The sequence below is a fragment of the Geospiza fortis genome, unplaced genomic scaffold, assembly GCF_000277835.1.
Source record: "Geospiza fortis unplaced genomic scaffold, GeoFor_1.0 scaffold344, whole genome shotgun sequence".
Lineage (NCBI taxonomy): Eukaryota > Metazoa > Chordata > Aves > Passeriformes > Thraupidae > Geospiza > Geospiza fortis.
In genome coordinates, this window is record NW_005054584.1 from 189,242 (window position 1) to 200,984 (window position 11,743).

An 11,743-nucleotide genomic window follows, 5' to 3' on the forward strand; every position below is an offset into this window, starting at 1 on the left:
GGGGAGGGACCTGCCGGGGGAGCGGGAGGTGCCGCGGGACACCGAGCACCGGCGCGGGGGGACGAGGGCTGCGGGGACACCGGGGACACCGGGCCCTGGGCCACGGATGGCAGCAGGCCCCGTCCCACAGGTGACACAGGCCCCGTGTCCCCTGCGTGGCCCTGGGCCTGTGTCCAGTGCCCACCCAGTGCCAGCCTGCCATGGCAGGGACACCCCCGCTGTCCCAGGGAACCCCGGTGTCCAGCCTGGCCTTGGGCACTGCCAGGGATCCAGGGGCAGCCACAGCTGCTCTGGGCACCCTGTGCCAGGGCCTTGCCAAAATCTGAGTAAAGAATTTCCTCCTCACATCTATAATCTAATTCTCTCCCAGTTAAAGTGGTTCCCCTTCTTGTTCTATCTGCCTGTGTAAAAAGTTACTCTCCCTCTTTCTTTCTAAGCCCCTTTCAGGACTGGAAGGAAGTTTGAGATGCTCCAAACACACTTTGAGAGGTGGCCATGCTGATCCCACACAGAGCAGCTGCAGTCACTGTCCCCACACAGACACTGGCCTTGCTCTCCTTCCCCAGGGAACATGAAATAACCAGCTTGTTTTTCCTGGTTATCCAGGAAAATCCAGACTAAGACCTTATTCTGAGGCGATAAAGCTTAAAAGCACTGGGATCCCTGCCTTAGAAAAACCCAGTTCTGCTCCATTAAAAATAAAAAGTAGTTTGTGCTTGTGGATCAGCTCTGAAACAAAGTCACAGACTTGGACAGAGGGACAGAAAATGAGATGTTGCAGCACCACAGTCAGTGGTGAACAACAGAACAAACCTTGGTAAGATGTAGGTGTACCTAAACAGCTCCTGGTGCTCAGCACACGGCTGTGATTCAGCCCTGGAACGACGGACAAATCCAACTCCATCACTGCTTTGCCTTTCTCTGGAGGCACCTAAAGCTCAGCCTGCCTGAGCAAAGCCTGGCTCCAGCACTAGGCAGAGCCCAGGTGCATCCCCCAGCCCATGGGGGAGGCTGCACAGGGACAGCTCAGCTCTCACTGCACTCAGCAACCCCCAGACACAGGAACAAATGTCCAGGAGCAACAGGACCATGGGGGAAAGCAGGGGGAAGCAGCTAGGAATGGGTTAATCTCAGTGTTTCTTGTACAGCCAAACTCAGCTCTCCGAAATTACCAATTAGCTTGGGCAAAAATGAGTGGTAAAAGGTTCAATCCAAGCTGCCTACATGCAGCAGGAGGAATTTCTGCACAGCCATGAGCCTTCCTTCCTGGCAAGCTTTTCCTCCAGGTTTGGAAGTGTAAGAGACTGTGGTAATTAATTTCTCTGCTGAGCAACAGCAGCTGCAGCCACAGGGTGAGGACCTGCTATGGAAGGCAGAAAAAAAAAAGAAAATAAAACAAACCTGCTCCATACCTGAGAGATTCTTGAAGATGGGAAGTGAGGATGAGCAGCAACAACTTCTCTGGGCACCAGGAAGGATTCATCCCCAGTATCCCACCCCTCCCTGCCTTGAGCAGTGGATGGACACATGGCAGGACACATTCCCTGTGTCCTGTCCCTCCAGCCCTTGTCCCCAGTCCCTCTGCAGCTCTCCTGGAGCTCCTTCAGGCCCTGCAAGGGGCTCTGAGCTCTCCCTGGAGCCTTCTCTTCGTCCCCAGCTCTCCCAGCCTGGCTCCAGCCTCATCCCAGCAGCTCCAGGTCCTCACACCCATGTCACACCCATGTCACACCTCCCACCTCACCCAAAACTCCAGCCAGGCCCTTGCAGCCCACTTGGAAGCGGTGGTAGATTCACAGGTGACACGTGGAGCCTCGGGTGGCACAGGACAGAGAAGAGCCCTGTGCACCCCAAGGTGCCCTTAAACCTTTCCCAACCTCTGTCACTTGCCCAACTCCTGAAGGGCAAATCCCACCCCTGACCCAAAGCACCTGGGGCTAAGCCTGCTTTTAAAAGTAATTTATTTGGATTTTCCACATCCTTTCATGAATTGCAAATATATTAACAGAAAAGAATTTTTTCCCCCTAGGACTGTACAATTTTTGAAATAAAAAAAAATCAAGAAAAGCAAAAAAAAAAAAAATCAAGAAAAAAGGACAAATTACATTGTTTCAATGCAAATAGTAACACCACACCCACACTTTGCATTCTTCCATAGTTTTGTTGTAAGAAAATGACAGTTCCCTAATTCTCTTCAGTGAACACTTGCTCACCTCCCTGCCAGTATCTCCATGCTCAGCCTTTTCCTCTCTGTCCCTCCTCAAAGAGCCAAATTTTAGTACTTCAATACTAATTTTGTGTTTTTCCTTAGAATGTAAAATAGCAGCAAGGGCTAAATGTGACCCTGGATTCTTGGGAAAAAAAGAAAATACCTTTAAGGTAGGATGACTATACAAAGCCAGGAATGTTTTTATGTATCAAATCTTCCAAATAGCACAAACATCCTTTCAACATCCCAGCTCAATTAAGAGCTTCTTCCAAAGGGTTGAAAGTTTTACTGCAGTTTTCAGGACGCAAATAAAAATGAAAAAAGGCCCCACAATTCCTGGATCTCAGGTCCCCACATGAACAACATTTGTTATGGAAAAGTAAATAGCACCTGCTTCCTCCTGCTTTTTTTTTGTTCAGAAAATATGCTGGGAACCAAAAGGAAGCCAATTAACACGGTAATTAGTGGCATTCCACAAGTGCTGCCTGTAGACCTTAGCAGGAGGTGCTGCTCAGACTCCTCTGGTGAGGGATGTGCTGGGAAGCTGCCACGAGCTGGAGCTGGAAAACCAGAGCAGGAGAGACCCAGGAGCCTCAGGAGCAGGGCCTGGGAGCTCTGCCCTGGGTGCAGAGCAGCTCCAGGGAATGCTGAGCCCTCCAGGAAGGGGAATCACCCAGAGCAGCATCCCTGTGAGAGCCTCACTCCAGCCCACATCAATCCCCAGTCGATCCCAGACCCAGCTGATCAAAGTGCAGGGCACAGGCACAGAGCTCAGTTTACCTCTTTTCATTCTTCAGATTTTAGAGGGATTTTTTTTTTTGAAGCCTATTTTTCACTGCCCATCCTCCTACTTCAAAAAAACCCCACCGCACCACAGAATTCTATTTTTGTTCAGAACTTGGGGATGATTTTTCAAAGGATAAAGGTGTCCATGTGGCTCTTGACCAGAGAGAAGCTGGGACAGAAGAGGTGCCAAGTGGACAAGGACAGAATTCAAAAGAAATTGAAGTGTGAAGGAAATTAAGAGACACCTAAAAACCAAGAGATTAAGAAAAAAAATTAAGACTGATCACAACAAATACGGTGCTATGAAATTTGTATCATTCCCAATTTATTAGGCATAAATTGCTCTTTAAAACTGCTTGTATCATACACTTTCTTTATCATCACTGCACAAAGGGCACCAATTGCTGCTGCAGAATGCTACAGAGAGCAGTTTGGACTCACTAACGTGGCACAGCTTTCTCCTCTCAGAAACAGACCCTCGAGGAAAGGAAAGTGTTCCTAGAATGGGAAACTGAAAGAACAGCTTAAAAAAATAAGGAAAAAGACAAATAATTGCACATTTTTGCATCCTGCTTGGACCACACTTTACAAAATAGTTTTCAAAGTGATAGCAGACCTAAGGAGATACCGATCTGAGACAATTATTTGATGCATTTGACCAAGGTTCTGATTGTATTAAGGCTTCCAGTCTTCCCACTCTCACAGGATTAAGGGTTTGATGTTTCACATTACACTTGTATCTACATTTCTCTCTTGATTTTTCCCTTTATTAATTTTTATTCTTCAAAGGGGAAGAACAAGTCAAGGGGTGCATGAAAAATGAAGCAAGGTGGTGCTGACAGAAATACAAAGTAAACACTGACCTTTCCAAAACCGGGTGAATAAATTAACTCATGGTTAGAACATGAAAGCATTTGATGAAAGCTCTGATCCTGCAATGTGATTCTCCTGCAGTTGCACCCTGGGCAGGGACAGGGCTGTTTCACGTGGCCTGACACACGCCCAGTCCTGCTTGCTCACTGGAGACACTGCAGCTTTAAGGTCATTGACACTCCCTGGCATTTAAGTTACACTACAATATGCAAAAGTCTCGAACAGCCTGTTTGTCAACACTGTCCTTGGAGAACTTGGAAATGAGGTTCAGCACTCTGCTTACCAAGAAAGACCCAAACTAAGACACATTTCTGGAAAAAGAACAAGACACCTCGTCATTAGTACTATCCCCACATCTACTGGCTTCCATACAGCAAAGCACAAGTCTGTCTTCCATGATATTTTTTTCCAGCGAGGGGGAGTTCAAAACCAACATTTTCTCCTCAGTCACTGCCATAAATGTGTAAGAGCCAACTAGTCAGACTCAGCAGCAGCTGGATATTGCACTGCCATGAACTCTGCTAAGTTCAGGTCTGAGGTGCACTCGTGGTGTCAGTGGAGAACAACGACAGTGCTGGCTCAGAGATGTAGAACCCAGGATGCCAAGGAAGGGGAGAACACGACAGTACCAGTCACACACACTCAAGCTCAGACACTGGCTCTTGGAGGTTAAAATTCATCACTTTCCACGGCGTGGAGCTGCGTGTCATCCGCATCCGTCATGCTGCTCTCCTGGGACTCGTCTGTGCCCACTGTGGGGACAAAGAGACCTCGGGGTCAGGGGCTGTCCCCCTGCACAGCTCCCCCTGCCACCAGCCCAGCCCTGGCAGGGCAGCCAAAGCATTCACAGGAAAATTCTGCTTCCCCCCCAGATCACCTGAAATTACTTTAATTTGTCCCATGTACCCTGAGAGGGTCGTTCAGCTGAGGCTGTGGAACTCTTCCACTTTCTCTGCACAGCCAGGGAAGCTGAACTGTGACACAGCCCAACACTTACTTTGTTTATGCTTATTGGACAGATTAGGCTGTTAGGTTTTTTCCTTTTTTATTTTTTTTCTTGTTTGGTTGGTTCTTTGGGTTCGTCCTGCACTGCTCAGGTGTGGCTCAGCAGTTCCAGTCTCTGTCTCCATCTCCTGGTCAGAACAGGCTCAGCCCAGGGAGCTGGGGCTCAAAATCACCCCAACTACAACAGCAGGAGAGGAAAACTGGGCACTTCCAGAAGTGCAGTGCAGGGTAAAGTTCCCATACTAAAAACCACACAGGACCAATAAAAACCAATGTGATATACAGTTGTCACCTTTCCCTATTTTTCAGTTGAGAATCTGGAATTGCAGGACACAGCCCTTTGTCTATTAGTAAGAATCCAAATTCTGCTGTAGTTCCTTCTTTGTGGGAAGAGAATTAAATTGCTTATTAGCATGTATTTTTTATCTCCATTTCAGCCTGCAGACAGGTCAGTATTTATGACTGTCCATGATTTATGGAATTTAAGTTCACAATCAAAAGCTGAGAGAAGAAAAACCTGGGCTGTTCCTTTCTGTGAATTACTCCCCATAGTGTTTTATTTTCTCTTGATCCAAATCAAACTGCTTCCATGACCTTCATCAAAAGCCACTTTTATACTCAGCACACCAAGTATTTTGATCCAACATCCAGTTTAACTTCTGAAAAAGCATCTACAGACAACTTTAGCTGCCATTCATTTACTCTGAAGTTATTTGATGCTTTATGATGGAATACTTGCAGCCCTGGGAATGTCTTGCTCTCCTGGGATACTCTTAAAGCCACCCATGATTTGTATAAATTTAGAGTTACCACAATCGCTGTCCTAGTACATCTAAAGGAATTTCACAACCCTTCATGCCACGCTTTCTGTAGGGACAATATAGGAATGTGCCCTCTGTTAATGGAGTGACAAAACTGTCCTTTGTCCCCTCAAAAAAAAAAAAAAAAAAAGAAGCCCAAAAGCTTCTCTCCTTGATTAGGTGAAAAAGCCATCTCATAGGCCTAGGGGACTTCACCTCAAACTTAAAGATAGCTAATTAGACAAAAGCCAAAAAGCCTAGGTAATTTACTAGGGGAAAAAAGAGAACAAAGAAACGAATTGTTTTTGTGAGGTGTTTTACCAAGAGCAAAAACCTCTTGCACCTGACTCAGCTTTTCTCTTGTTTGTTATTTTGCCTTTTATTAAACCTTTTTGTTTCCAACACTGCTGATTTTATGCTCCCAAAGGTAGCTGAGCTATCTTGAGTGAGTAATAGACCTCCAAGAGCTTATGAGACCTGGCTCAAAGAAGCAACTAATACTGGACAATGAATGAATTCTGAGTGAAGAGCCTCCAGAGCTCCTACTCATTGGGCAGAATGTTTCACCTGTTAAAGCTGGCCCTGTCCCTAGGGTTCAGTGGCAGAAGCTGCTGCTGGGCTGGAGCACAGAAATGTTAAAGCTGGCCCTCTCCAGGGCTCAGGGCAGAGGCTCCTGGAGCACAGAAATGTTAAAGCTGGCCCTGTCCAGGGCTCAGGGCAGAGGCTCCTGCACAGAAATGTTAAAGCTGGCCCTGTCCAGGGCTCAGGGCAGAGGCTCCTGGAGCACAGAAATGTTTCACCTGTTTAAGCTGGCCTTGTCCCTAGGGCTCAGTGGCAGATGATGCTCCTGGGCTGGAGCACAGAAATGTTTCACCTGTTAAAAGCTGGCCCTGTCCAGGGCTCAGGGCAGAGGCTGCAGCACAGAAATTGTTCACCTGTTAAAGCTGGCCCTCCCCAGAGGCTCCTACAGCACAGACCTGACTCGTAGGGGTAGCACTCGCTGATCTGCTCCTCACGGGTGATGGGCTCCTCGTCGTCGGGCAGGTAACGTTTGTCTATGGCCTCCTTGATCTGGTTGTTGGCTCCTTTGGGATCCAGGTCCATTGCCCAGGAGAAATTCATTAGGGCCAGATGTGTCTGACCCAGCTTTTTATAAACCTGAACAGAAAAAAAGGCAGAAAAGGCTGCATTTACATGAAGCTGCTACTTGAAGGTTTGGGCAATGAATGTTCCACAGTTCAGTGATGTTTTATGGAAAGCAACAGAGGGTGGGTATGAAAAACTTCTTATGTGAGTCCCAAGGGAAATAAATATGTGTAGAAAGAGCAAGTGTTTCTATTTAAAAATAAAAATAAATAAACGAGCAGCTAAGAGATTCTTTATCATTCAGGGCAGATGGGAAAGTTATTTATCTGTGATGAGCATTTAAACAGTGAAAATACTTCAGTTTGTCTAGACATGGCCACTCTTGTCAGTTTAGAGGTCCAGCTACTCCTGGACAAATACCAGTGAACACATTTCAGCACAAATCCTTTTACCTCTCTCCAGTTCAAACAAAAGAAAGAAATCTTGCTGATAGAGAGTTCTCCAGCTCTGTGCTAGAGGGAAGTTTGTCTTGGTGCTCCCAAGTGACCAGACACTCCCCAGCAGAAAGTTACAGAAGTTATTTAAAGCCTGCAGAGGTAGTGGTGGGAAGGAGGATTTCTGTCACTAGATCACTTCTCTGGCATTTCACACAAGAAAGGTTGGAATGTAGCTGCTTCTTGTTCAGTATTTAAAGCTTTGGGAATTTTTAGAATAGTGCTCCAAGTGGAAGCATCTTAGTGACAGGCATCAAATTTTCTCATTAAGCAGCAAAGGAAACCAAAGAACTCAGGATCACAGTGAAGTTTTACTTACCTTTCCTATTAAAAAGTAAACAAGAGACTCTTTGGGAACAATCTGTTTCAGTTCTTCAAGTTCTTGTAAAGCCGACTGAAAGGTTGGAAAGAGCGTTTCTATTAGGCATTTGAAACCAAACACTTTTAGTGAAACTTCTACTTTACTCTTAAATTAGTTCTTGATGCTGGAGCTGTTTACTCTGCCGTGACAGTCACCTGCCATCATTAAGAAATTCAACTGAAAAACATTTAGTCTGCAGTTAGAAATAAAAAAAAAGTTTTAAGTAAAGTTTTCCCTTTCAGTGTGCACACACATTTCTGAGGCAAGTTTCAAAACAGACTTGGCTTGTCTTCTGGAGCCAAAAAACACTGGCCAGAGGAAAAGCTGCTGGATAAACACTGTGGGAAGATCTTCTATTCTAAACAGGGTTCAGGTCAGCAGGGAATCAGCCCAAAACTGCTTCACTTCTGACTTTGCACTCCGCAACACAACCTTGGAAACAGCTGGTTCTTATTGCTGTAATTGGATATGGGGCAGTTGGCTGAGTTTTTTTAGTAATTTAGTATAAATTCATGACAGTGGGTCAGACTAAAATAATAATTTAAAAAGCAACACCTGGTGGCTCTAGACTTTATTACAACCAAAACATTTAATGTCACCCTGCTGAGGGTGGCACTTGCCAAAGGAAATGCTTCCCATGTCCCAGGCTGTTCCTGCAAGCCCTGGTGCTCCCCAGGTGACCTGTAAACATTCCCAAGGCACCCCCATTCCCAGCTACAGGAATTTCAAGGCTGCCACGAGCACCCAGACTGACCTTGTACTTCTCATTTGCAAACAACACCGAGGCTCTGTGGAATTTGCATAGTGGGTTCTTGGGGTCGATGTTGATTGCTTTGTTCAAAGTGTCCAAAGCCTTCTCAGATTTTTTCAGTGCATGTTGGACCTGGCACACAAAGAGAGAATAATTCCAAAAGGGGAAAAATAACAGCTCAGCTGCTGGGCAAGGACAAACCCTTCTGACCATGCTTACTTACAACCTGCTCCTTTAGAAAAGTATTTGCCCGCTTCTAGACCAAGTCTGATTTTTCTTCTACAGGAAGAAAAATCCTCCTCACCTCCTCTCCACCCCAACCCCTTCTCCCCACCCAAGTGAAGTGCCATGTACTTACTACTCCAATGTGACAGAGCAGGACTGAGCTCTGAGGGTTGATATCAAGTGCTTTCTGGAAATGCATTTCTGCCAGACTGAACTTCTCCTGTTTGTAATAAATCATTCCCAACCCGTACCTGCAGCACAGAAACAATTCTGGTAAGTGGCACTAGATTTTAACCAAATTAGTTTCTGTCAGTGAATGTGACATGGCAGGAATGGTTTGCAGCCTTGCCAACCCCATCTAGGGTGGGAAGGGATTTCCTGGGGGAAAAAGCTGTCTAAAATTTTCTTTCTTTTTGTTATCCACTGGGTGGCTGAAGAACTGATGTGTGATATATAGCAAGACTGGCTAAAGAACTGCTAAATAAAAGGACACAGAAGTTATTAACACTAAGTTATTAACACTATCACATTCACAGATCTAACTTTTACTGCTTTATGTATTAAAAAGCTGTAGGAAACTAAATGTGTCCTAAGGTATGAAGAGGCTGAGATCTCATCTCTCCAACTGCAACTGAGGACACATAATGCACAAAGAATGCTGCCCAACAGGACAAAATAATGGGGTAATACAGCCTGAACAATCTGTGAAAACCAAAAAAAAAAGTCAATTTTTTGCCTTCCTTGTGAAAGTAACTCCCCATCTTCTGCAGGAATGGCTTTGCTCTCTCCCAGGAGGGAAGAGTGGTAGGTAGATGGTGGGATGGTGGCTGTCCCGTCCCTGGGAGTGTCCCTGGCCAGGCTGGATGGGGCTTGGAGCAGCCTGGGCTGGTGGAAGGTGTCCCTGCCATGGCAGGGGGTGACACTGGACGGGCTGTAAGGTCATTCCAACCCAAACCAGATCGACTCCATGAAATCCCAGCAGTGGCAGCAGCCAGGAGATGTTCCTCCAGAGGGAATCCTGCAGCCCAGGGAGCAGCAGGGTTTATAAAGGCAGACCTACCAGGCGTTGTAGTGCCGGGGGTTGACCCTGATGGCGTTTCTGAAACAGGCCAGAGCCTTGTCCAGCTCCTCTGTCAACACAAACTCGTGGCCCAGCAGGGTGTAGGCATAGGCATAGTTTGGATCCACCTGGATGGCCCTCTGGAAGAACTTGATGGCAATGTCGTGCTCCCTTTGCAAGCTGAAGCAGTTTCCTGCTGCACACCAGGCCTGGAACAACAGCAGGGCAGGAGCAGAACCCTTTTTACTACTCTGAGTGACTAAATTTGAGCTGAACACATCTATACTGTTTTAAATAATTATAAATAACTTCTAGATAAAAAGTAAAAATAGGAATAAATCAAGTTAGTTCAGGCTCATTCCTGTGAGACAAGCAAGCTAAACACACCTTCCAAAATAAATAAATGAATAAACAAACAAGCTGAATTACAGAAACGGAGAATCCATGGACACCCAACAAGTCTGCATCAATTAGATCCTTTGATGACTAATGATTAAATCTTCTGAAGGTGTTAAAAAGGCCAGAAATAAAACATCTTTAAGAATAACAAAGGGGGAGATGGTACTTTATCTCTTCAGCTCTCTCCAAGTGACAAATCTGGAAATCTGCAGAGAAAGAATTTTAGCAACAACCTCCTCTTTCCATGCTGCTCAGCACCCATCAAGACTGTAAATATCACAGCCCAGGGTCCCCCACTTCCCCAAATTTTTAGCATCACTGCCAAAGCACATAACTATTTTCCACTGCTTGGATCAGAATCTGCATTTCCCTCTATCCTGACTAATCTTACTACAACCACCAACTGTTCACTGAGTTGTTTTCCACTCTTAGACAAACTAACAGGATAACATGAATTGGATTTCCTCCTCCACCAAAAAGATTTCCAATATCCTCTGCAGTTTGCTTAATTCTTAAAAGCACATTTATCAACTCACATATTTTATTTTTACTGTGGCACTCATTGAAAGGTTTCTGGGTTTTGGCACATTGTGACTGCATTACCACACATCCTGCAGTTTAATGGACTTTGGTATAAAAATGTGCAACATCATGCCTGCAAATAAACTCTAGAACAAACATTTTAAGTGCCAGTGAATTAGCTACAGCATTTAAAAGGTACAGGAAAAAAGATATTCCTTATCTCTGCAAATTGGCAGCAGCAAGAGTGACTGACTAACCCATGATCTTCCTGGTTGAATGGTGCCAAGGCAAATTTAAATAACCATTAACAGATAAAAGGTTTCAACCTGTTCCACATAAGCTGATATTCAAATTTTAAGGAGTGTTTCAGGCATCAGCAGTTCAACAGACAACCCTGCCAGCTCCCTCTCCACTTTTGCCTTGTTAAGGTGTATTCCCACTGGAGAGTACACTGGATTAGAGCTCAAAGTTCTCTTCTGAATCACTGATTTTACCACGTACAATTCCCCTCTTCTCATCCAAGCCCACAGCATTTTATACCTCTGGTGAGTTTTTATCCATGTCTGTCAAATCCTTAGAAAGAACTGAAAGGGCAACATCTTTCTGCAGATGCCAGAGTGTGGTTGAATAGATTTCCATGCCTTCTACTCTGTAGTTTTCAATCCTCCTCACTTCTGAAAATATTCTCTCAGCCTGAGAACAGAAATGAAACTTAAAATAAAATTCCACCCACCAAGGCAGAGCACAGAGGTCAAGGTCCAAGGCCTCATGTCCAGCCTGAGCATCCTCTTTGCTTTTTAAGTGTTCTACACAGAGCTGCAAGCCCTGAACTCTGCTTTCAAGGGAAGGAAGTGACTGGATCCCAGGATATTTATGCCAGCAGAAATGCAGCCAGCTCTCCCTCCTGCTGACTCAGCTGCATTCCTGTTTCTAACCATGCCTGAGTGAGGCAAAAACATCATCCACAAAATCAGAGAGACTGCAACAGACTTTTATGAGCCAGCTATGATTGTTAACCATCCCAATAAAGAGTGACAGGATGTGGGGTGATGGTTTTACACTGCCAGAGGGCAGAGCTAGGTGGGAGACTGGGAAGGAATTGTTCCCTGGCAGGGTGGGCAGCCCTGGCACAGGTGCCCAGAGCAGCTGTGGCTGACCCCGGACCCCCGGCCGTG

General features: G+C 45.7%; 1 protein-coding gene across 1 annotated transcript in view; it reads right to left on the reverse strand.

The window, feature by feature from the left end:
* Positions 1 to 3,285: 3,285 nt before the first annotated feature.
* CDC27 (cell division cycle 27) overlaps positions 3,286 to 11,743 on the reverse strand; it is a 20,994-nt gene continuing 12,536 nt past the window's right edge. The window contains exons 13-19 of the mRNA XM_005429908.3: positions 11,109 to 11,261; positions 9,648 to 9,856; positions 8,721 to 8,838; positions 8,366 to 8,494; positions 7,570 to 7,644; positions 6,648 to 6,828; positions 3,286 to 4,617 (exon numbers count right to left, since the gene is read on the reverse strand). Of these exons, the coding sequence (XP_005429965.1) occupies positions 4,535 to 4,617; positions 6,648 to 6,828; positions 7,570 to 7,644; positions 8,366 to 8,494; positions 8,721 to 8,838; positions 9,648 to 9,856; positions 11,109 to 11,261 (948 nt within the window). The 3' untranslated portion in view covers positions 3,286 to 4,534. The remainder of the gene's footprint in view (positions 4,618 to 6,647; positions 6,829 to 7,569; positions 7,645 to 8,365; positions 8,495 to 8,720; positions 8,839 to 9,647; positions 9,857 to 11,108; positions 11,262 to 11,743) is intronic.